Source organism: Melanotaenia boesemani, chromosome 1, assembly GCF_017639745.1.
Source record: "Melanotaenia boesemani isolate fMelBoe1 chromosome 1, fMelBoe1.pri, whole genome shotgun sequence".
NCBI classification, from domain to species: domain Eukaryota; kingdom Metazoa; phylum Chordata; class Actinopteri; order Atheriniformes; family Melanotaeniidae; genus Melanotaenia; species Melanotaenia boesemani.
Window position 1 is genome coordinate 30,543,795 of NC_055682.1, and position 26,837 is coordinate 30,570,631.

Genomic DNA, 26,837 nt, shown 5'->3' on the forward strand with positions numbered 1-26,837 from the left:
GGTCGCAGGGGCTGGAGTCTATCCCAACAGTAGTACAGGCCTCAGGCCTGGCCTTCCTGTCCTGTACTGCTTTAGATTAATATTTACATCTTACTAATAAAATGTTTTAAAACTAATATCAATGGAAGACTAAAACTTTGTTCGTATATCAATTGAGAGCAGGAATCATTAGTCCTGGTCCACGAGGGCCATTATCCTGCTGGTTTTAGAAGCTCCCTGCTGCAACATACCTCCATCTTTATACATATATATATATATATATATATATATATATATATATATATATATATATATATATATATAATAGTTCGTTAATAGGGCAGAGTATGGTAAGATGAGCCATTTGGCCCACCTACTGTGTCTATGTGGAGTGTACTTTTATTAAAAAAGAAAAACATGGGTAAAGTAATTAAGACTAATTAGTATTTAAAAACTATTTTCAAGTTTGTCCCAGAAAAGCTTTAGCATATAAAGCCATGTAGCATTTAGTGGCATAGAAAACAGGCAGCTTAATACTAGCCTGAATTGACAATAACTGAGATTTTTATTTCTCTATTCCTTGCAACTTACCCCATGGCTTCTTACAACTTTCCCCCGACCGGGACAAACTAAACCACAGAAACCCTTTTATATTAAAGCCAAGCTTCTATGACCCTTTGTCAAAGATAGGTTATTATAGTTTTTATTTCTGTTTCATGTTTCTTAAAGTACCATTAAGGTGTAAATAGCTTATTCTACTCAATGAATTATTACAGTATTTTGATAGTTTTTTATTTATTTTATTATTAGTATAATTATCATTATTCCAGCGCTCCACATATGCTTTCACTGGCACTGTACTGTTGCTTAGGAATTTCTTTTGTTCCTGCATATATCCCTTGGCTAATCACCAGTGCAAAGCATTCTTTCTTATATTACCATTTTTCTTTTTCCTTTCTCTTTGGTTTTTGATTTTAAACTATACTTATTGTTTTCTGATGTTTCACTGTCTCTGTAAAGCATTTTGAATCACCCTGTCGTTGAATTGTGATATACAAATAAAACCATGTGTTTAAAATGGAACTGTGACAACGAATAATTGAAGATGTCAGTGTGTTTATTAGTTTCACAGTGTAACAATGTCACCCAGCCATGTGTAATAAAAGAATAGTGCAAGTTTTGGATTTACAGCATCACTTCAGTATTTCTTCATGCATAACTGATGATCCAGAACCTGGATCTGTGTGTAGGAGAGAAACACTGAACATGACAGTAAAGCTGCAAAGAATGAGCACTGAAGACCTCCATGGCAGTGACACAGATGGCTAACAAAGGTAGAATTAGGGAGTTAAGATGCAATCCTCTTTTAAGAGAGGCCTCTAAACTACAATACAAAATGTGGTTTGTCAAGTTTCTCTCTGAACTGACAACATAAAATGAACGCACAAATCACATGGTCTTTAGGTGTGTTTAGGAGAAATTCTTTATTTTTTTGTAATGTGAATACTGCAGATTTCTTCTTAGACAGTTGTCACTCACGTTTAACAGGACATTGCTATTGTACACAGTATTTCTGTAAACATGGTCCAGGAGATCCAGGGTGTATTTGTTCACATGTACGTGACAAAGTAGCCCAGGGTTACATTGAAGAATATTTTTCTTTTCTAAATAGTTCATCTTAGTTATACATCAAACACCATGTTATAACTATGGACAGTTACATTTAAAATACTTTACATTCACAATTTGCTATAAACAATTTGATAAATACAAGATTAGATATAACAAAAGAATATATTTATATATTTTTATGTCTCCTTATATATTCCACATATAATTGTACTTTCTTTTTTTGTGTGACTGTGTGGCTTTATTCCTTTCAGGGGTGTTGTATCATGATTCACGGTTAAATTTAACTTCATTCTAATACCTAAATTTAAAAAAAGAAAAAACAGAAGATAAAAATTTCACTCCAAAGGAACATGCTGGCACTTATATGGTGATAAAAACACCATAAGTTATAAGTTGAATACTTTAAATGAAAATATAAAAGTTGCTGCCATACAGTTACAATACTAATTAATATACAATACAATGAAATAAGGTATTCAGTGAATTGTACATCAATAGCAAATTGTATGGTTACAAAAAACAACAACAACAAAAAAAAAAAAAACACAAAAAAACAATACACACCCAATATACTGTCTCCCCTTTTTTTTCTTTGGAGGAAAAGCCACAGCTATTCTTTAGAAAAACTGATAAGACAAAAATGCCAAACTAATATATCACAGAACAATAACACAAAACTATCTGTAACAGTAACGCCATTTGTTTGGTGATTTTTTTTCCCCCCACTGCTCTCTAAGGAAGTAGCCAGGCACTGAACAAGTTTTACATTAGTCTCTCTTTTAGACTGAGACTTATTAGTCCAGCTTTTTGAAGCATAACAGTTCATGAAGCCACACTCAATTCTTCAAAAGCTTGGTAAAATGTATGTGTTATTCCCTTTCCAGTAATACAATGTGACAAAAACATTATGTCTGGCCTGTTTTCTTCTTTGCTAAACAACTTGAACTCAATGAGCTGTTGACCTCCAGCTCTTTGATGATAATGTCAATGAGCTAAGACAAACACAAGAGATTGCCATCCACAACTGTTTTGATTTTTTTGGGTTCCTGAGTCAACACAGTTTATTCTTTTTCTTTCTGTATGGACTATAGGAATGATGGAGAGTCTCATTTAATAAGGCACTGACAGAGATAAGCCACTGTGCTAACAGAATGAGGCAAAATAAACTTCCTACAACAATGCTAAAATAAACAATCACTGACGTTATTTAATATATTTTGATCCCCTGTATAGTAATACACAGATAAATGGGGGGGGGATGGGGTTAGATTCTAGCTATAGTTTTGATCCCTTCCAAGAGGTAATTAGTAACAACACAATCTAAAAGTAATGACTGATATCATTAATAAAAGTTAGATATAAAAACCATTATTATGTTCACATGGAAGTAAGTGTAAATTTTCCATGACTTGCCCCTCCCTTATGAGTTGAAGTAGTAGATGAAGTTGTAGGATGGTTTCAGAATGCTATCAGGCATAACTCTGAAATCAAAGTGCTTGAGGCCACTATTGACAAAAAAAAGGCCTCATGTGGTAAATACAGAAGAAGTAAGAGGCTGCTAAAAGAAACTGGAGCCTGTTGCTCTTCTTGTCTGTCTGACCACTGTTGGCACACAGAAACTCCAACTGGTGGATAAAAGAGTTCTGGGTAGATGCGATCAAATGGCCAACCAGTGTCTGAGCTGGAAAACAGAACAAAGGTTCAATTGTATTATAACCTAATGACATAGTACATTTGGTTTTACCAGTCCCACTTTTGTCACTTCCCAGAGCCTGTTCCTAATCCAATTAAGAACAGCACCATCTACCGTATTTGTGTCTGTCTAAGCTGAAATATTAAAAGGCTCGTTACAAGCATCCTTGCAGAAATCAATGCCCAAATAAGCAAATGTTCTGTAACCTACATCATTCACATCAATTTGCGTTATTTCAATGGTTAAGCTGTCACAAAAGCACAAAATGTTGCACTCACTTTGAACTGTCGTACATTTCCTTCAGCCACCATATGATGTTCATATTCTGGAGTGATGCAATAAGCTATCCTCTGCAAAACAAGCATTATAATAACAACGTCATTCCCATTTCCATTCACAGTAGTTATGAGATCTAAAAAACAGAAATAAACACCAACTTTAACATGATGAATTTTTTTCACATATTTAGACATTTTTACTCGCTTTTTTCTCAACTACAAAGATCAGGTATTCCTAGGGATGAAATAGGCAGTGTAATCAAATTTCATCAGAACAGTTTTCTTTGTGAAATTCTTCTCAACAACTTCAGAAATGTTTATTCTGGCTGTCCACAAGAAGGTTGCAAAAAAAATCAAATTAACAAAGTCATATGTTTTGAGGGAAAGCATACTGTATATCCTCAGAAGCTATGAAAAAGCTTGACTTCCTTGACTATCCTTGACAGCCCTGAATATCAACAGGAAATACCAGTGAGATGTGGGAACTGTCACGGCTGATTGAAGATGACACTGGTTGGTTGCTGTGGAATAAAAATATCTGTTCTCTGCTTTGATGATTGCAATCATAAACTCCATGCTTCCTACAAAAGTGCTTGATCTGGAAGAAACTATCTTCCTTCTATGCCACAAAGCATCCAGCCAAACCTTTCAGTCAGCTCGGATCTTTCAGATGCCCACAAAAATGTTTATACTATATCTAAAATTTCTGTACGTCTTTTTTTTTTTTTTTCTTTTTTTTTTTTACAAGTTGTAACAGAAGTGCTTTGATACAGACCTCTTTGAAAGTTCCTGGTAAAATGCAGAATTTATAAATGGCGTAAAGAGGAACAAACAGCATGGAGGACATGGCCACACCCCAGCCCAGAAGATTGGACCAATTAGGGAAGACATAGTCATCATACTTCAGCCCTGTTGATTTTACAGTACTAGCTATTACCACAAACTGCAAGAGAAGAAAAAAAGGAAAAAAAAAAAAAAAAACACACAAAGCAGACACATTTGAAGTGTTAGACATGTTTGCATTGGCTCTGCTTATAATATTTTTACTGATGTTCAACATTAAAGTTCCTCTGCAGATCCTCTAAAAAATGTATTTGTGTAACTGAACTGAGCTTGTTTAGACTGCAAGACCGCTCCCCCTTTTTCTGTAAAACCCCTTAAAAAATATAGTTACACATAAAAACTAAAAGGGAACTACAGATCAGCGGTTGGTGTGCAGTACGATGCAAATGTTTCAGGCAGTTTAGATGGTTTAGATTGTTATCCATCATCTAATAAGAGTATGAAGTATCTGTTAAAGCTAACATTCAGTCATCAGTCAGCTGGGTAATGACATCAAACAGTCAGAATACTGTCCTTAACAACAAGAGTATTTGACAAAAACCCTCAGAGCCCTGATAACAACATGATGCGGTCTCGTACTTCATGAAGCGACTCCAGCATTTCCAAGATTTAGTACTCACTGCACACTTTCTAAAATGTGCACAAGCATCTCATAAAACTGCTGATTTTTAAATGGATTATATATATATATATATATATATATATATATATATATATATATATATATATATATATATATATAAATGGAAACATTAGTTATTTAGGTTTTAGTTTCTTCTTTTTCTAACAATGTGCGGTGACATATTGTGCTTAATCCTACCAATTTCTACTATTGTCCAGGGGAGGGTGCAGACAGCTATTTATTTGAAAGGAAGCACATGGTGGTCTACACCCACCCAGGGATAATAGTGGACACAGCCATGTGCTTCCTCTAAAGCACGTGGAGTCCCACACAACTAAGTTTACCTGCCAGCAAAGAACTCATCAAGGGGTGCACTGTGGTTCAACTTATCTTCCTCTTTCCCACCATGCTTCTAGGTACAAGCAACAAGCATAACTGCCCATGATTGAATCTATATCTCTGTGATGGTAAATGACTGCTTTCTCATGTGTGTTTTTCATCTTATTGCATTAGTTTAATTTACTTTTGTTGTTCATTCTGATGTAGATGCAATCAAAAGTCTAATTCTCTGTTCAATGTAATAAATAAGAGAGTTAACATTGTGTCAGTGAGTGTCTTAACTACTCAGGTTGAGTTTATATGTTGGGTCTCATTTTATCTCTCTCTCACCAACAGGAAAGCTGGGCTGACAAATTTCCAGCAGAGCCTCCAGTATAGTCCTGGCCTAAAGCCCATCATTCGCTCTATATCTTCACTGAAGCGGTCCACACCTGCAGGGAGCATGAAAAGTTAAATGGCTACTTGGAGAGTGGAGTTATAGACAATTGATATTCAAACACCAGGGGCCACAACAAGTTTTTTGGTGCCAAATATGTAGTTTCATTGGACAACAGGGGGGATTCTAACATGCATAGGTTTTCTCCTCTAAATTGACCTTAATTTGAAAAAGAAAATCATGTGCTTTTGACGTATTTACTTAATTATCTCATCAAGACTGCCATGTTGTTATACACATTTACTTGGTTATTCCACCAAGGAATTCCACCTTCAGTGACGTTGGCTTGGTAGACGAAGTATACAACTTAATAGGCAAGACAGACCAACTATGTCATGCAATATTCAATTTTAAAACTTTCTGCTATGCTGAACCTGACCCCCCCCCCCCCACCTCCCTTCAATTAGCCTTTGCCCCCCACTCCCCTTTTGTACCATATTTGACACTTCTTTCACGTTTTCAGTTTCTATTGTTGTTATGTCCTTAAAATGATGGCAAATGTGGTGAGTGCCTTCAATATTTAATTTTCATCCTGCTATTTTTATTTCATTAAATATTTCATGACTAATTACTTATGTTGCCTTTGGCAGTCTGTGGTAAAATAAGTGTTTCTATAATTAGCAGTGGATTTCTTACCATAAAACCATGACACTCCGATAGCCTCGATCAACACTCCAAAAAGTATAGAGGTCCCTGCTGCATAGGTATCTAGCAAGGTCAGAATATAGATCCCACCCTACAGGGGAGGAAAGGAAAAATAAAATTTAGTGTTTCTGAGTGTGTGGCCTGTTAGTAAATCTTTTTTAAGATGAGTAAACCCTTGTGTGCAGTCAATCAGCAAGAGTCCTTTCCAGTCTGTCAACTATAATTTAATGAATATTCTTATTACACTTTGCAGGGCCTATAATTTACCTTGTTTGCCTCAACACACGTGGAAATATTCCTTGTACGTTTGAGCTTTTGTGCAATAAATCTTTGATTTGTATCCACAGCAGTACATTCTGTGACTTTTACCAGGCACTTGCTTGCAAAATGAATCACTGACTTTCTTCATATTTTTCAATGATTTGATTAAAGGAAGAAACCATGTGAATCAGTAACATATCATTTCATATACTCTTCTATCTCCAGACTTTGCATCTCGGTAACTGGTAATGTTTTCGTTGCTGCTGAGTCCATCTGAATGAATAGCGGCCACAGAGAAAATGATTTGCCGTCATCCAGGTCACCGCTTTAATTCAATCCTAATTTATTATCAGAGTGTGATACAATAGCTCCTAATTATAATTTCTTACACTGAGTTGTTCAGCTTTCTCAAACATTTTTTCTATGATACCAGAACATCATGAGATTTAAGAGTCAAGTGCAGTTAACCCACTTACTTCTCATGCTTGGCACTGCAGAACTTGCCGTATTTCTTACCAAATTAAAATATTCAGAACTATATTTACTAAAGTTACTAATAACAGATACTGACATTAGTAATGCAGAAGAGGGCAATGAGGAAGGTCCCGAAGGCTGTGGCAAAGGTGAAGAGCTTTCTGTTTCTCTTGAGAATCTTAAAGTCATCTGTCAGGCCTGTGAGGACTGCCTCCATGCCACCCATCTGGGAAACACAGACAGACATATTGATCAGCAGTTTAAAAGAATTATATTGTGATTTTGTGTGTGTGTGTGATATAAGTATAATTTGCTTTTACTTTGGAATTTAATTATCTATTACGGTAATGTTAAAAAAAATCCACAGTTCATATGTATTTTTGACTTGTTTTGTTGGACATTACTACTTTATTTTTATGAATGTAGGTTATGGAAAGCTCACAGATCTCAAAGCCAGTGCAATTTTATTTAAAAAAAATAATTGTGCATTTTCTCAATGACGACGCTGTAAAAAGTGCATGTGCAAACAAACATTAAGTTTCCACTAATGACAAGTGAAATGGGAAAATGAGCTTCAAAAGTCCTCTGCTATTATTCATGGATAATCATTACTATCCCAATGGGAGCTCCACATATACCAGTCTGTTCATGTTCATGACACTGTTTTTCTGAGGTCTAGGCCAGAAATGATGCAAATTATCCCTAATTTAAGATTAACTCTTTACCACAGACTTTTATGAATGTCTACACCACTGAAGAACCATGTAAACATATAGCCACCAGCACTGCAAGCACAGGGCTGTCACAGTGAAGCAAATTATGGATCCGACATGGGCTGGGTGCTCATAAAGCTTTGAATTAAAGGAATGTTTTCAAGAGTAATTTTTAAGTTGATTTTATCAGCATGATATGCACAGTTTTAGACAAAGTACGACTTATATAAAAAAAATCAGACTTTCTGAAAGGCCCTTGGTTTATTCCACTCCTGCAGAAGGGTGGAAAAAAAAGAACAATTGTAGTAAATCTACATTGATTTAATGCTGGTATGTATAATGTTAAGATGCATGTAGTGCACTTTTCTTTTGTTACTTTTTTTACTAAATTGGTTGATTTCATGCTTTTAATCAGCTACCAACATTTGTTTGAAATATTTTTTGCCTTGATTCAATATTTACCAAAAAAATGTTTATTTATTAAAAAATTATTTATTAAAAACAGTATATGTTTCAGAAATGAAATGTGCTTTTTTTTTTGGTATTTTATCATGATGAATATTAACTATATTATTTACACTGCAGTCAGAATGACATAGTTGAAATCTTAAAATGGAATGTACCTAATCAAAACTACATTGTGTGTATCTCTAACTTTGATTTTCCTTATTTGTGATTTTATTACAGTTATATTTTGGAGTTTAAACTAATCAAAATGAAAGAGAAAATATCTGTAGATGTGTTAAGAAAAGCAGCAACTAGGAGATGGAGACTGCCATTTAGTGTGAAATTGAACAAGTAGGTATTGCATAGATGTGAAAAGTTAGGTTTTACATATCAACAAAACATAAAGCTTTTCAAAGTTCAAAAATTATTCTTAATGCTGCGACTCTTAACTAACAAAACTCTTGTACCGCTGTCTTATCCACAACAGCTACCCAGCAGCTTCTGGTGTGGACGCTGTTAAAATGCAAGAACAATATTAAAGAGGTAACCCTGCATGACAATATCTGCAGTGACTGACTTGTCAAGTCTAACTGAATTACAGACTTTTTAAAGTAAGATTTTATGTAAATACTTTATTAATCCCAGGGGGAAATTACAATAGATGAATTATAAAGGTGGGAGACTTTGCTATAACCTTATATTTACTAAGTTCACTTATACATTTGTATCACAATACCCATTATGCTTGTGTCACAACTAACCTCCTAGATTTGCCACATTCATTCATTTAAATAATATATCCACAAAAAGGTGATATTAATTTAGTATTTTAGGTCATTAATTAATGATTTTACAGTATGGAGATGAAGTGGTCCATGGTACTCACCGAACTGTCAATGCCCAAAGTCAGCAACATGATAAAGAAGAGGATAGCCCAAAATGTTGAGCCAGGGAGTGTAGAAATAGCCTCAGGGTAGATGATAAACACCAAACCTGCCCCTGTATGTACAACAAACAGTTTGATTTTCATCACTGCAAGTGCTGTAAAATAGCAATGCATTATTTTGATCTGGTGATATTTAATAGGAATTCAACTAATACTATCAGAATAGAGAAATACCAGAACTCACCTTCTGTTGCCACATCTTTTATCTCTACGTTATGTTTTTCAGCCATGTATCCAAGCACAGAGAAAATGGCAAACCCTGAGAAGAAACTAGTGACGCAGTTCACAGTGCTGGTCAAGAGAGCATCCCTATAGATGAAATAAAAAATTTAATTAATACAAAAATTTAAAATAAATCTGGGTTTCTCTTTATGAATATTAGATTTTTTCTTCAAGGTCTTAATTTTTATTTGACATTTGTATTTAATTTGGATTTATTTAAATCATTTTTCAACCCTTTGTGTAACATGTCCTCTTAAATAAGTGCAGTTCTTTTTAGGTTAAGCTAAAATAGAATAGGGTCGTCCGTTACTTGACATCTTTCAAGTGTTTCATGGGTTGATCTCCTGATGAGGACTGTTAAATTAAGCAGAGGCTTTTGTTCTCTGCTCCTGCTCGGTGGTTTAATCTGTAATTAGAGTGCTGCTCCGTGGCCACTGACAGGATGAATAAGATCAATTTGACCTCAGCCACCTTCGGATTTAGAGAGCAGAAACCTCAATGAACAATTTCCTTCCATTTGACTTCCCCTCTTACTTTTCTTCTTTTTGTATTGTGTGAAGGCTTTAAACATTTTTGTAGATGTTTTAACAAACACGACCCTGCTGTCTCGTCTTTCAGGTCACTGCACACGTACACAAACATGATTTGACAAATTATCACTATAACAGAGAAAAGAAATAAAACATTTGTGTCCAATCTAAAACTGAAGGTTCTACATTTTCCAGAAATTTTAAAGTCGCATTTTTTGTTTTCACTTTAGATTTGATGTTGCAAACAGTTGTAAAGGAGGATGCACTTATTCACTGCACTATACCTCATCCAGATTTCCACCATCAGTGTTCACATTTAAACATATTTTTATTTAGTTCTCTTCCAAGCCATAGCCGTTCACCTAGTTCAAATGTGCTCATTTGCCACAAAGGGCATAATGCAAATCCCACCTGCCAAAAGTCCATGCATAATTCTGAGTGGGACATGAGAGAGGCCGAAGAGGCCCAGTTTGGGGCTGAAGAGAGTGAAGGGAATGAGACAGGACAAGAAAGGAGGGGTTCATATCACATATAGCACGCAATACAGCACCTGCTAATCTTGGAAGGCTTCATGAAGATACTGCATTGCGTGACACCCACTAAGAGGTAATTTATTTTATAATGATTATTATAGTTTACAGTTTGGGGTACTGCGAGGGTGGAATGACTTAAGCAATCACTGTTGTTGAGATTTTGTGTTGCTCCAGCAAGACATCTTTTGTCTGCTGTTTAGTCAACAGCATCTAACTCCAACACCACCACATTCTATTAAAGCATTAAAAGATAAGCAAAGCTTAAAATGTAATGCCTGGTTTCTTCTGAGTAACAGCAGTTCTATGACACAAGCCAACACACAGCCTTTGGCTATCATCTGGCAACCCTTTCTGGCCTGCGCTTTATCTTTCCTCATACATCCGTACAGCGGAGTAAGCTGGACAGATTAGCCTCCCCTCTGCTGTGGAAAAGGCAGGCTGCTTGGAAACAGCAAGGAGTATTTGTGGACTTTTTGCTTGCTATCAGTATAAAACCCCTTACCTGTAGCAGTTGTTGTCAATCTTGTTATAGCTGGCAAATGCAATGAGAACACCAAATCCTGCTCCCAATGAATAAAAAATTTGGGTGGCAGCATCAATCCACACCTATAGGTGAGCAAAAGTAACAAGAGAAAAAGAAAACTTTAAATCGACACTAAAATACTCTATAGCTGCAGGCTGAGTTTATTATAAACTAGAATTTTTAATATTTAATTTGCTATGATCACTATTCCAAATTTACTGTAAACCAGCTGCATTGTTTTATTTGGTGAACACATTTTTTTGTTACCTTTGTAATCTTTGTTATCAGCTAGGAACTCCTGGCTCTGGTTCACAAAACATGACTACATTAAAACATGAGGCCCACAAATGCTTTTTCTCAACCATTTCACAATTACATGAGCTTAGCTGGGTGAAGATTGTATCTGACAGGGGATTATAAAGTGTGTTCATTCCCATTCTATACGTACATTCAGTATTGGAGGCACCAAAGGAATCTAGCCTTTAACCCCTCATAACATTTGATACTCCACCAGGTGTATTACAGTAATACAGATGGGGGACTTTTTAAATCAATCCAGACAAAAATGTTACTCATAGCATGTAACATAGGCAAACAGATCTGAGAGTCCCATGAGTTTTTACGCAGAACCAGAGGTTAATGTAACTCAAAAGTGAAGATCTGTCCAGCAATAAAACTTGGAATTTGACACCAAGAATAACATTTTTTAAACTTTTTTTTAAATTCCCACACTTATTGATGCAAATGTTGCTGAGAAGGACTGTCTCGTACCTCCAGATTTTTGAGTCGATTGAAGTCAACGTTGAGGTAGGCTCTGATGCCATTGATCGACCCTGGGAGAGTTATGCCTCGGATGAGGAGCACAAACAAGACTACATAGGGCATAGTAGCAGTGATGTACACCACCTAAAGAGAAGAAACAGAGAAAAAAATTTCCATAATCTTTAATTAACCAATCTCCAAATAAAGAGACACAGATTGTGGTTGTTGATATACAGTAAGAAAAGAAAATCCCTCTCCCCTTTTCTTACAATATGATTAGCTACGCCAGTGTGCAGCTGTAAATTCAATAATTGCAAAAGTCCTGCAATTGCATCCTAAAATTGTAGTGTTTGTTGCTGTAAATTAATTGTACAGTGCTGAAAAAAGAACACATAAGGTAGAGTAGCCACAGTGTTTATCATACCTTGCATGTAGTTCCAAAACTTGAGCTAGCTACAACCAGATGCTTCTACAAAAGTTCATTTTTGTTGAAGAAAACAACAGTTGTTGTTTGGTGGTCCTGGTCTGTACCTTTCCTGAAGACTTTACACCTTTCCACAGGCTGAAGAAGAGGACGAAGACGACTACAACCAAGCACAAAGTTAACTCCCAGCGAGGCCAACCCAGGTCATGAATACCTTTACTTTCATGGAGATGGAGCACACCCCGTCTGCAGAAAAACAGACATATATAGATATATATATATATATATATACATACATATATATATATATATATATATATATATATATATATATATATATATATATATATATATATATATATATATATATATTCACACACAGTGACAAGTTTCAGAGAGGCTTGTGCTATCTCAGCGTTTAAAAGGTTGGAAATCAGTGTCGAAAGCTGTCATGCCACGTTGACCAGTGTAGCCACATGGACTCAGGAGTATTCAAAAATGAACTGGAAACTGTATTACGCAAAAAAGAGAGGCCATATATCAGCTCTGCAGAAACGCTGCCCAGTACTTTGGGCACAAGCTCATCTCAAATGAACAGAGGGCATGTGCTCTGTAGTCAGATGAGTCTATATTTCAGTTTTTTGTAGGAGAGGAACAGATGTCTGGTTCTACATGCCAAAGGCAAGAAAGACTGTTCTTTGATCAGTAAAAAACTTAAAAGCAAGCATCTGTGATTGTATGGGTCAGTGAGCATGACATGGGTGACTTGCATATGTGTGATGGTTTACCACTGATGCAGTCCTATATATTTGAATTTTAAAGACACGTATGCTGCCAGCAAGGCGGTGTCTTTGTAGTTATTTCAGCAGGACAATGCCAGACTTTGTTCTACATAACTTACAACAGCATTGATTCAAAGACAAAATGTGTGTGCTTTACCGGCTTGCCTGTTGTCCAGAGCTGTCTTCTGTGGAAAATGTAGGGCACATAAAAAGGAGAAACAGCTAACAGCAACAGAAGTGGAAATATTGTACTTAGCCAAAATGGACACAAAGTTAAACCAAATCAACAAATTGCAGATTTTTGTGGGATTTTATAAAAACTTCACAACTGTTACAAAAGTACTGACTTTAGAAGACATTTAATAAGTTATACTATTTTTTCAGGCTGCAGGGTGGCCTTTCTGTGTGGAGTGTAAATGTTCTCCTTATATGCATTTATGGATTCTCTTTTGGTACTCTGGCTTCCTCTCACGGTCCTTAAAAAGGTTTTCTAGATTAATTGGTTTCTCCCTCGGAGTGAGAGGTTGTTTGTCTCAACGTACCATTAGCCTTTCAAATAGTGTCATGTGACCATATGTTTTTGTGTATTTTTGTACATGTATTTATGATTTTTGTGTGAATGTTTTTTAAAATCTTTTTTATATTTGTTCATTGCTGGCAGGAAACAAAACTTCCTCCTGCGGGATAATAAAGTTTGAGTCCTGAATCTTGGCCCTGTGATGAATTAGCTGCTGGGATATTCTCCAGCTCCTTGTGACCCTGCACCGGAATAAGCAGATACAGATCATTGATGGATGGATGAATTAAAAAAAAAAAAAAAAGTTTTTTACTTAACATTTTGTTTAAGCTGCTGCACTTTTTTGTTTGTTTGGTTAATTTTTTGTAAAATTGTTCCGTGAATAAAGGAGAGGTGCAGGATGTAAAACACCTCAAAAGCTTTGAATTGTTAGTTTTTACAAAAGTAAAGTAAAGTAAAGTAAGACTTTAGCGATCTTGTTGGATTATTTTGACCCATCTCTCTGGACTAGTGATGTGTGCAGTGACAAAATGTGTGAAGGTCACAAGAAACTTTTGCAAGGTGTGATAGTTGCTGTCACTGCGTATTGATAATGCAGTGTCATCAAATTTTTTGCTGCCACCATTTTTTTAAACAGGAAATGTAATGACTCAAAATAAAAATCCATTTTAAATTTTGAAAATGAGAAAAGTGTCATCTACTTCTAATTAATGGGTAACTATTATTCACATAACATATATGTTGAAGAGGGAGCCAAAACTCCCTCTTTTAGCAATGTACTTTAAGTCTTCCTAAGCTTAGCATGTGCAAAATTTGACACCCATTAAATGTAAATAGTCCGGTGTGTGTTTTCTTTGGCCGCATCTAATTGTTAGACATGTTTTATTGTTGAACAACCCCACCCAGGCTCTACAATAGCAATGCAAGTTTTAAAAACAGCCTGCATACAGGTGTCAGTGGGGAAGATGGGAGTAAAAGACTGGGGGAGAGGCATGACAGCACCGCACCCTCAGTCAGCATTTCCAGCTTGCTACTTTCATATCACATCAGTTTATCACTGGACTAAGCAAAGTCAAATATCTTCCAACAAATCTGAATCTTCTTCATCACCTATGTTCATTTGTCATCTTTTATCAACATCTATGCTCAGTGCAGGTGCAAGTTGTATGTAGTTGGTTAAGCACCCATTTGTTCAACTCTTTCTCCATTTTCACTTTAATTCAAATGCTTTGAAAGTGTCAGTGATTACTTTGTTATTGTTTCACTGTTATCAACCATTTTCCTTCAGCTAAACATGCTGTCAGGTCAAAGTGAGCATAAAACGACTCAAGTGTTTTATGATACAATGAAACAAGGGAAGAAAAATGGTGTCTCTTCCTTCCCTGCCTAAATATTGTTTCCAGCTGCAAGCTCTTTTATTGGAATGTCTGCTGTAGAGTAGTGGGAAGGATGTGTACAACTGTAGTTTACAATGGGGTAAAGTTTATGTGATACATTACCTTCAATTATTGGAGCCAATTTGGTCAAAAAGAAGAAAATACAGCTCTGTAGACCTGTACTTGGATTCATCTGTCAAGCTACAGATTACTTGATATGCCTTATAAAATGGGATGCAGTTCATTTAAAAGTGGACCAGATGAGAAAATTTACATGAGCACTTCCACTCCGGAGGTTGCTCTATCTGGATCATATTATATCATATCTGCTTTAATAAAGTATCTGCCATTTTTTAATATGTGTGCTGTCGTAGCTGATGAAACTGCCTGATACTCTGACAAGAAATTATGTAACATTTACTATGGTACATTACATCAGCTTCTACTCACTCTCTGATGCTTTCAATAAATCTATAATTTAAAGTTTTGATCAAAAAAGAATGTAAAATATAGCTATTCTTCTGAGGAGTTTTTCTGATTTTACTTTGGCCTTGAGATAAGAGCAAGAAGACTTGCTGTATTCTTTGGAGCCCAACCTCATTCATTTTGACCTCACAGTTTTGCAGCTGTTACTGACTAAATTTAGGGATGTTTTTTCAGGTGGGAAATTTGAAGAATAGTCTAGAGCACAAGGGCTAACACATTGCTTCCCGCTTGTTTAAAACAAACAACTTTGGCTTTCAGGAGAAGTTAGATGATGGAGCTGTTTGTTTTCTTTCTCCCCCCCCAATGAACAACACTAGGATTCATCATGTGCAGTCTCCAAATGTTTGGCAAAGTTTGTGGTGCCATCTCTGCTGCAGAGATTAAAAAAGGACAAATTACTGCTTTCATGTTATGTTAACCTAAGTCAAATACCTTGACATTATCACATCTTTTACCATTAACTTTTATGAGTCACAATAATGAAATTCAAGGCGCATGTACCCTGCTTTTAAGCGGCAGTAGGCTTAGGCTAAACGCAGCAATAAAAATTAACTGTTTAGCCTGAGATGTAATCCTTCAGGGTAGGATGGTAACATCCAAGTACAAATAGAAAGTGACCCTGCAAAGAAAGAAAGAAAAAAAAATCCTTTAAAATGTATGGGTTCCTGGAAATATATCTGTGGCTTAAGTGCCATGTGGTTTTGTGTTATATGTCAGAGCATGTTTTCATTCAGTTATTAGATTGTTATATAAATAGGTGTCACTAACAGAAAAAAGTAGTTATGCATAAAACACACATTGAAAGGGAACTTTTTTGTTGAAGATGATACATCCTTTGAACCTGCACTTTATTCGTTATTTTATTTTGAGTAAAAACAAGCAACATTGGCCATAATTTATCATGATCGGTTGTGATCAGCTGCTCCTGGTATCCATTTCACATTCTAATGGAAAAGTCTGTTTTCATAAGAACTCTGTCTGCTCCAATGAGAACTCGCGATGGGAAAACATAAATTCAACAACAAAGAAAGACTATATCAAATGTTTAAAATTGTTCATTTTGTTAGATGTTGCTCCTGAGCTGAAAGCACTGAGAGTGAGATGGATTTTATTTGGATAGCAATATCCAAGAGTAAAACATTAAAACACTCTTTTATTTTCCTTGCATGTGCCCTAAAACTTTCCTGAAGAAAAACTCAATTTAGTTGGCATGTGATGTTATGGGCTGATACACAGTGGAACTTTATTTGGATCAGATACTCAGGTTGCTTACACAACTGTACAACACAGAAAAACCCCAGGAACACGCAAAGTGAAGTATGTTCGGACACAGACTCCTTTGGGAATGAAGGATCTGTGAAACACTTTATCATTTATTTATCTTTGACAGATAATAAATTCAAAGCTATAAGGTCCTTGGGGAGGCAGATAGTGGTGTGAAGACATCAGTTTATTTTGGGAAAGAAATTTAGAGACTGTGCTTTGACCTGAGGGTCTCGTGTTAGTGTTGCATTGTAAGCCCAAAGGCCTCCTTGCTCATCTGATAGCATTGATGATGCACATCCTGTGAATGCACACAACAACATCAGTGCAGGTCCCTATGGTCCAGTTAGTCTAAACACATTTAGTCTTATCGTCACTCAGAAAGCTAGTTGTCCTGCTTTTCTCACAATGTTGCCATAAGCCGGTCTCTGTGTACTTGAGGTTGGCATATGATTGCATGCAGCCTCGTCTTTAATGTTGGTTATGACACGGGAAACAGGCCATGCAAAAGATAAATAAAAAGGATAAAGGCCTGAGGATCATGAGACGGCTGAGGAGTTCTACGTAATTTCAACTTGATTAATATAATACATTACACATGGTTTAGTCTTGTTCTTTCACAAATAATTAATTCAGCAAATGTGTTAAATTGCATGTGCAAATTTAAGTGTTTAAGTCATTTGATCATTTTGTTTAAGTTGATTTATGTAGTCTAGTTATCTCTGGCATGAAATGAGGAGATTCGTGTGGGCGCTGATGAAATGAGTAGGTATTATCATCACATTCTTAAGAAATAATAAATAAATAAAAACCATAAAAATAATTCCGCTCTAAACTTTATCGGATAATTACATTCACTATATTTATTAAATTATTTAAAAAATGTAAAAACAAAAATAAAAGAGTCTGAGAACCTTTCTCGCGTTCCTTACGGGATCTTTATCATGTCTGCTTGAGTGATTACACCAGAGATTGCTGAAACTAACAAACAGTGCCCAGTTTATCAACTAAGTTTACATTCTATTCATTAATGTCTGACTGAACAATAAGATTGATCATGGATATTTGTGTAAAAAACTGTACATACTTGAAGCCCAATATTAGTGTTGCAAAGGTTAATATAAACAAAGTTGATCCTTTCTATTTTTAAGGGAATTAAGACAATAAGGTGACACTAAGAAGATGCAATTGATTAACTGAAGTGTGAGCATCTCTATAAAGGCAGATGTTATTTCAGTTTACAGGTTTTGGGTATTCAGCTGTTTGACATCAGCAATAATTTCAGAGCAGAAATTGCTTCTGCTTCTCAGGCTGGGAATGGTTATATGGCCATTTTTAAAATATTCCTTCATTCTGCAGTGAGAAAGATTATTCACACCTGGAAAGGATTCAAGACCACTCGCAATCTTCTGAGGAGTGGACGTCCCAGTGTTGAAAGTACTACAAGTTACTGAATCATGAACTTTTAACACATTGTAGACTGTTGCACAGTAACTAAAACAGTGCTACAAGCCAGTCTACACCTATCTGGAACACTGCTATAAAGATCCTTTAGCAACAAGTTCTGGTCTTTCAGAAATATCTCTGGTGGGTTTATCTGGTGGCATTTATGTTATTCTGTGTTCTATGTAAGAGACACCTCAATACTTTTAACAAATTAAAGGACTAAAGAATTAAAGGAAAGCACTAAATAGTTATAGTTAAAATGGTTTTAAGTAGGTGTCATATTTCTTGACAAAAGTCAGTCATACCCAGCTGACCTCTAGAGGCAAAAAATCTTTTTTTGTTCGTAAACCCAAGTCTCCTTAAAAAAGTGTATTTTTTTCTAACAAAGGCAGAGTGAACATTTGGCATTGTCTTTAACCGACATTAAAATGTCTTGCATATTTTTCACACAGTGAGGTCTTCGAGGGAGTCAAATTTTTTCTTTGTTTTGTTTTCTGTTATGTTATAGTGTAACCTTCTGGTTCCTCTCATTTGTAGTGATGTTCAGTACATTCCTCTTTAAAGTTTCTCAGGCTGTTTATACTGGACATTGTTTTTTTATCAAAATAAGCCTGGTGAAGTTAATCTGTGTTTTAGCTTTTATCCATTTAACTTGTTACACGGGCTACAGAGCTACAATAATCTCAATTTTACATTCAAATGTGAGTAATTATACCATCGAGTAAGCAAAAGCTCTTGCTCTTAAGATTCTGTTTTTAATATCGGTGGAGCTTATTAATAAAAACTGATTAAAACATTTTGATAAAACATTTTATGTGATTTAGAAGCAGAAATGCTACAAACTACATGCTGATGAGATCTACATGATTTCATTTCCCTTTTCATCCTTTTCCTTACCTTTTCATCTTAGTATATTGTGACTTGATATTTTTCTTATTATTTTATTAATTATTGGTGCATTACAATTTTACATTTAAACTTTCAATTTATGTGTATGTTTAGTGTGTAAGTGTAATGGTGCAGTCGTGGCCAGGATGCCTCTGCAAAAGAGATTTTAGATCTCATTGAGGTTTTTATTTATTTATTTATTTTAACCTGGTTGAATTAAGGTTATAAATGAATAAATCAGATGTCCAGAAGCACAAAGTAAAGCTCATGGTAATGTAATGTTGCCATGTCTGCTGGATGTTTAAGTAGGCAACCAGTTGCAAATACATTTGATGAGTTCAGTGCAGAACTTTCTATGCTTAGAAGTTAATAAAAATCCAAAAAGTTAGATTTTTCTGTAGAGAAAAACTGTAATGGATGTATAGATTTTGGATGTACATGCAGTATTTTTTAAATGAATGGAGTCCTGTAAGGTCTCACACTTAGATAATAACAAAACTACTGCTATGAAAAAGCTGCACCTAAGTTTACAAGTACGTGGACACAAAAGCATGTGTGTACATGCACTTTTTGGTAATCACATGTCAAGGTATGCAGTACAGAGTGGGAGAAAAACCTGAAAGTATGGGGTTGAAATAAAGCTTTCTTTGAAAACTTTTTGTAAACATTTTTTTAAAAAGGAAGAAATGTTTTCCCAAAACACATTGATTAGCCTGCAAAATGAATACAAAAGTCAGAGATGCACACAAAGCGTCACCTAACTGTTCTATCTGCAGTGGAAATAGTTGCAACTCCACTTTTTTTCCATTTCTGAAGTCCATTTGATGGAGAAATAAAATAATGTGCTGGATTATGTTTGACTCAAAACTCTGTGTGTGTTGTTTGGGCTTTCTGAAGACTGTAAATGTGCCTGTGATGTATGGTATTTTAATTTGAAATATTAATTAGATGTTGTGTACTTCCATGTGTATGAGCAGTGTTTAATGCATTTATTCTTCACAAGAAGTTAATATGTAAAATTTTTTGTATGAGCTTATCTAATTTTGGCATCATTTGTAAAAACCTAAAGCACTCCATGTGATCTTTAGTGCCCCTCTCAGGTGGGCAGGGACCCCAGATTGAGAATAAATGAGCCAGACTTTCAAAATAAGTTGTAACGTGTATTAAGCAACACAGCCGGTTAGCCGAAAGTCCACCAAGCATCAAAGCACAAGGGGGGTCAGTCTGAAGGAATGTTCCGTTTCATAGCTTGTTTTACAGTTTAGTTTTGCTGCACATGAAGCTCAAAAGAGTTTGTGATGTAGAGGCGTATGAGTAGTGAAGCGATCGAATTGTTGACTCAGTTGGCCTATCTCATGCTGTGCCTTGGCCTTGCTCCTGTACGCTAAGCAGGAGGATTTATTGTCCCCTACAGTGTCAAACCCGATGGAAGATCAGTCTCAAAGTACCCTATTGTTGCCAGGCTGTCCACGCATGTGTCTTGAATTCTTTCCTGTAAATAAAGTGTAACAACACAACTAGAGGACATATTTTGACTTTTAGTTTTATAGACAGTGCCTACTCTTTGGGTGTTATTGCATCACTTTTTTGAAGGTCTGCTGTAAGCTATGCTTTAACAGAAGTACTGATCTCATTGTGATAAATATAAAGTGTTTACATACCTATGTGACATATCAGGTTTGGAGTTTCTTGGAAAATGGACTACAAGTATCAGTACTGTTTAAATAAACATATGTTATTGGACTGTGTTGCTAAGCAGAATAGGAGTGGACCTTTAACAATCTTGGTTATTGGCTATGAAGCATGCTCAGTGTATTCTGTGTGTCATGCTTAGCATGTGTCCCGTGTATTGTCCAAGTTATTTCACAGACTTCCTCTGGGCTGCACAGTCAGTCTTCACAGAAGCTGAGGAAGAACTGGCTGTCTTTGATGTATAAACAGAAGGTGCTCTTTTCATGCACTTCAAAGAGTGCATTTGAACTTTTTATGTATACATCTTTTGTAGTGCAAACACATATGGCTGAGTCTTCTCAGATTCTTCTTTTTGGTTGTCTTCTTTATACTGATTGGTTCACTTTTAAATGGGAGGGGGAGTGTATATCCAACTTTATTACTGTTTCATGTTTAAAAACATCACTTTCAGGTAAGACTAAGTGAGTGATCTCAACCAAATTGTTAATTTCCTTGCACAGCTAAGTTGAGCTAATACCATAGCAAAATAGCAGGGGCCTTTAATCAGACCAGTCTCTAATATATAAACACAGCAAGGAAATCTATTTGTTGGAATTTATTTTTTTTTTACTCTATGGTAGGTGGTGAACATGCTCCTATTAATACCTGGCTTCTCCTTTTAACCTATTACATCATGGACTGAAAGAAGTGACAGACAGCATAGCTCATGGAAAATCATACTACCATGTGCAGCAGTAAGATGGGCATCTTTACTACTGTTTACATTTCGTGCATAGTTGTGGTTCGCAACCAAAAAAGGGTGGAGTGCTCTCTTTAGGTCAGGGATGAGTCACTGCCTCAAGTGGAGGAGTTCAAGTATGTCATGGTCATGTCAACTAGTGATGGGAGACTGGACATGGAAAGAAGAATTTGTCTTCAACAGCATCAAAAAGGTTGTGTGAAGTGGGAGCTGAGCCAAAATTCATTGGTCCATTTTCATTCCAACACTTACATATGGTCATGAAATTACTGTAAGAACTTCAAGAATAAAATCATGGAAACATAACTGAAAAGAGTTCCTCTTGGAGAGTGCTGGGATCAGCCTCAGGGCTCGGGAGCTGAGAATAGATCAACTGCTTCTTCACACTGAAAGGTAACAGCTGCAGTGATATGGACATCTGATTAGGATGATTCTGATTCTAAGGAGGATGGCTGGGTTTCCGTCCCAAACCTGCTGCCTACATAATTTGATCTTGGAAAAGTGTAAGAAAATGGATGGAATAGCATTTCATGCATGTTGTGCTTTGTTTGTTGTTTGTTTAATCTTTCTTTCATTCATTCCTCTTTTTTATCTATTAATTTATTAATTTACTTATTCACATTCTCATATGAATTAGGCAAATGTTATTTCTTGTGGTTCTCTGTCATTACCAGCTGATGTTACTTGTGGGCCAAGGTCTGTGGTGGGAACGGTGGAGCATGTGCAGAGTGCAATGGCCAGTCTAAACCACAGGTTCAAAGTCAAATGACTTAATAAAGAACACTGAGATAAAAAACAATGTTTACACAATGCTTTACAGTCAAATAAAATGCCAACTATAACAATAAAGTTCATATATATATATATATATATATATATATATATATATATATATATATGTTATATTTCCTATAATATATAAAAACAAAACAAAATAGGAGTAAGTCAATAGTATGTCTACATAGTAGATATTTGTCTACATTATTAAACCACATTATCTAGACTAACAGTTTTAGATGTATTAGAAAAGTCTATTTGTTGTTGAACTAACAGAATATTTTTTTTAATTTCATTTAAATGACTTAGAAATAAAAAAAAACACTATTGTATGAAGACTTATGGAGTCACAACAGAATAACTATTACTGCATTTTATTCTATTCATAACAGAATTACCAGAATGTTGAAGGGTCACCTTACAAAAATGTTAGGTATGAGTAAACCTCTTATCTAATTAATTATTTGTATGAATTTTATATATCACTTACTCATAGTACTCTGTTGCTGGGGTGCTCTTGTGCTTGGAATAAGATATGTTTTTGTCAAGTATAGATGCATTGCAGTTCGGACTGTTCCAGGGGTTGCCACAACTGAGCCAAGGTAGGTCCTTAGTCATGGAGGAGAACAGGTAGTAGAGGGACCAGGCAATGATGACGTTGTAGTAGAAGCCAACGTACAGGGCTATGACAATCACAGTATAGCCTACACCTGAGAAACATAGCATCATTAGTGAAAGAGAAAATTATTTCATACTGTGCTATTTTATTTAATTTAATTTTTTTATTTTTTTTAACCTGTTATACACTGAAAAACTTTTTTCTTTCGTGTTGGAGAGAACAAAACATTTGCAAATCACCCTAATATACATTCAGACGAAAATACTTCATCTGCTTTTACAATGGGATTTGTATTGTGATTTCTTCTTTATTCAAATTATGAAAAAGAGGTCCATTTCAGCCAGTTCTTAAGAAACAACTGTGTTTATAAATCACGGATAACATGACAGACCCTGCAGACCTGCATATCTTAAGTTGCTCAATCATCCTATCATGAACCATAAAGTGCACTTATTTCTTCATTGGTCTTTAGCAAAGGGTGTGTGTTCAGACCAATCTCTCAGTGACCAACAGTTAGAAAAAGTGTTAGCACAGCTACATTATATTAATGATCACTGTCCATCATTCTGAGCTGTTATTGGGGCGTCGATTCTCGGATGTGTTATTCTGTTTCTACTGGAATGTGATGTCCTTACATGGAACAGAGAAGCCCATAAACCCTTCATCCTCTCATTCTATGCAGGAAAAAACAAACCCGCCTTAACACTGAAGCCAACATAAGCACCAGCTTGTGCTGGTTCAATAGATACTTAACTGACAGTATCTGTCAAAGCTTCTTAAGTTAATGAGTTAATGTTAAAAGCTGTTTTAACAGCTTAATCCAATATATATATATATATATATATTTATATATATGTATATATAATTTTTCCCTTCCCATATATATGGTTAGCTATCCTTTACAAGGATGGATTTGTTTTGTATTATTAATTTTAAAATAATTATATTTGCACAGAGAAACAAGGTTTAAGTACAATTAGGTTTTTGTTGTGTTTCTTTCTTAAAGGCAGATGAAAGAGCTATTGTGACAGGCTTTTGTTACAACTGACTGTTATGGACCTCTGAAGGGGAAAGGACAAGAAGAAAGGGATGAAATTAAAGGGCAAGACACTCCAGAAGCAAAAATGAAAAAAAAAAAAAACAAAGGCTCAGTAGCACTGTTTAAGAGGTTACAAATAGGTTAAAGTTAATAGACATGCATGTTCATGTGTTGTGTCTCTGCATTTGTGTGTGTTGCAGATCACCTTTAAAGACGGGGCATATTTTCCAAACTGTAGCTGCCCCCTCCCTGTTGTACTGGCCCAAGGCAAGTTCCATATAGAACAACGGCATCCCCGCAATTACCAAGAAAAAAATATAGGGGATCAAAAAGGCACCTGGTAAAAGAGAATGACATTATATTTAAATATTTTTCTGACAGTTTATCTTAATATTCAAAGTAAATAAATAAAAACATTTGTCCATTTCAATGAGTGCCTGATACTGGAATTGGCACTAGCCAAAAAGAGACACCCCCCTCAAAATGAAAACAGAAGCAGGAGTGGTAGGGGGCATGACTTTCTTGGAAAAATAACAACTCATAGCATACTAGCAGGGAGGCTCAAAGCTATTTTCATGCTGCACCTCAGAAGCACATCCTCCAACAAAGATATGACCTCTTATAATTGAACTGCTCTTGACATTGTCCATCACAAATGACACATTATCCACAGTAATGAATGCATTTTGCCAAGGGCCACTTTGATTGACAGGCTGGTGGTGAAGTTGACCACTGGGAGCACAGAGTACAACATGTTTATTTTTGCCATGTGAATGAATACACAGACAAACAAAGGACAGGGTACACCTTCTAGTGAGCAATCAGTTGTCATGAATGTTGAAGGTAAAGTGCACTATTTTTATTCTTTTTCACCATGGTGCAGCTTCCGCTTAGTAGTTTGTAAAAACAATCAGTAGCCAGATTTACAGTGCAAATGTGAGCTCAAACACAAGCTGAAGCAGCCAGATAACCTACAGGATGATCAGGCATAGTACTGAAAAATGATTATATCTCACTATTTTCTAATTAACAATTACATTTCAAAATTACTTTAAAAATCAGTGAGATGCTTTTTTCTTCAGTTTGCAAACACAAAACACTGATTCACAGATTAAGTAGTGGTTATCTTGTATCCAGAGTTAATCCCCACATTTTTAAATGAATCAGAAAATACACTAGTCCAGCGACCCATCTGCCTGCTCAGTGATTTTGTCACCTGTCATGAATTATCTGAAAGACTGAAATTATACAGTTTAGATGTGCATGCCTTGAAAAAAATAGAATGAGGCATCTTCTCAATGAATGCTAAATAGACTTCCCCGTTAACACACCTGGGACTATTAGAGGAGATTAAAGCAGCCCATTTTCAATATGCACTTCTAAAACAACAATGCTGTAGTAGATGTTTGCTCTCAAGGGCCATTACAGAATGTTTTTGCAACATTTGAAGGTAAAAATTAAAACTTTTAAAAAATTAAATGCAAAATATAGAACAATAGGCTACAGATTGACCACTTACTGCCAGCTGCAGTATGCCTCTGTCCCTCAGTTACAACTTTATTAGTATTTTTTTTTCTTGTGAGTTTTTACTTTAGGCTACAACAGCGCGCTAGGTTTACCATCCCCTTCCATATTTACGCGCAATAAACAACAAAAACACATGGCTTACCTCCTCCATTTTTGTAGCACAAGTAAGGAAATCTCCAAACATTGGCCAGGTCCACAGCGAAGCCAATAACCGACAAGAGAAAGTCAATTTTCTTGCCCCAAGTTTCTCGGTCGTCTTCAGTGGTGGATCTAGGCGGACCGCGGTGACCAGGGGTGGGAATGATTGAGGAGCTGGTGTACTGGACACCATTCTGGTCCTTCACCAGTATGAGTTCTACCTCTTTTTTCTCCACATTGCACTGTTTCAGCGGGGCAACTGATGAGAGCTTATGCTCCGGCAGAACCTGGATATTCATCTTCTCTGCGATGCGTATGAAGCCCACACCGGCGCGGTGCTCTCACGGCCCCCTGCGGGTTCTGGCGGAGCTGATGGACTTCGACGAGGCGCTGGGTTGAGAGTCGCTGTCCCGCTGACAAAACCTGATAAACAAGGGTTGACCACCGTGTAAACTACAAGTGACACCTCCGCGTACATCGACTGGAGAGAAAGGAAGAGAAACAGAGAGTTTGGAGAGGTTTAGGGTATGTGCGTAAAGTTTCAACAAAGTACAAGGGGGAAGCCTACAGCTTAGGAATGGAAGACGGGAATATATGACATTATTCTTCCTACAGCAGAAAGACTCATTGTCTGTGTGCTTTTGATGCAAGTACAGTATTAAGATAAAACTGACGTCTGATACAAGTGTCAAGTGAAAGACCAAATTCGTCACCACGCGCTGAGCGCTTCGGACGCGGAACAATTTGCCAACTTAAAACATGATTCATAAGCTTCTAAGAAAGATAAATAGCTATTTGAATATGAGTTAATTCCTAAAGCAATTAATAGCTATGCAAATAAAAGGTTCTTCTCCGTACTTGGTAAAAGCTAGGTACACCTCTCTTTGACCCGATGTTGCTGTTGTCCGGACGCATCTGAGGGAAGACTGCCCATTCTGAAGGAACTTTGAGACTCGCCTTCTCAAGCAGAGAGGATAAAAAAATGCGAGCTTTTAAATCACTTTCCTCTCTCTCTTCCACGTGATATTTTATAATTGAACGCCTTCTCTCCAGTTTGATGTCAACTTGGCATGAGCACTGTTTTGTTTGAGCCCAAGTTCCCTAAACTTAAGCTAAACATCTACCTCTGACTTCACAACACTGGTAACTCACGGGGGGAAAAAAAAGACATCATATGAGGACACACTTTTTTTTTTCTTTTTTTTTTTTTAACTGATAGATTTTGTTTAAATTCAATAAACATAAA

At 36.1% G+C, this 26,837-nt stretch overlaps 1 protein-coding gene across 1 annotated transcript; it reads right to left on the reverse strand.

Moving 5' to 3' along the window:
* Positions 1-1,444: 1,444 nt before the first annotated feature.
* slc6a2 (solute carrier family 6 member 2) lies at positions 1,445-26,570 on the reverse strand. The gene is made up of 15 exons (XM_041992793.1): positions 26,450-26,570; positions 25,596-26,072; positions 24,132-24,263; positions 22,759-22,978; positions 12,410-12,548; positions 11,888-12,022; positions 11,096-11,199; positions 9,493-9,617; positions 9,249-9,361; positions 7,300-7,428; positions 6,459-6,558; positions 5,717-5,817; positions 4,358-4,525; positions 3,583-3,654; positions 1,445-3,292 (listed from the first exon to the last, which is right to left on the reverse strand). Exons 2-15 carry the CDS (start codon positions 25,888-25,890, stop codon positions 3,269-3,271), a joined length of 1,857 nt encoding a protein of 618 aa, XP_041848727.1. The 5' UTR covers positions 25,891-26,072; positions 26,450-26,570; the 3' UTR covers positions 1,445-3,268.
* Positions 26,571-26,837: the final 267 nt, after the last annotated feature.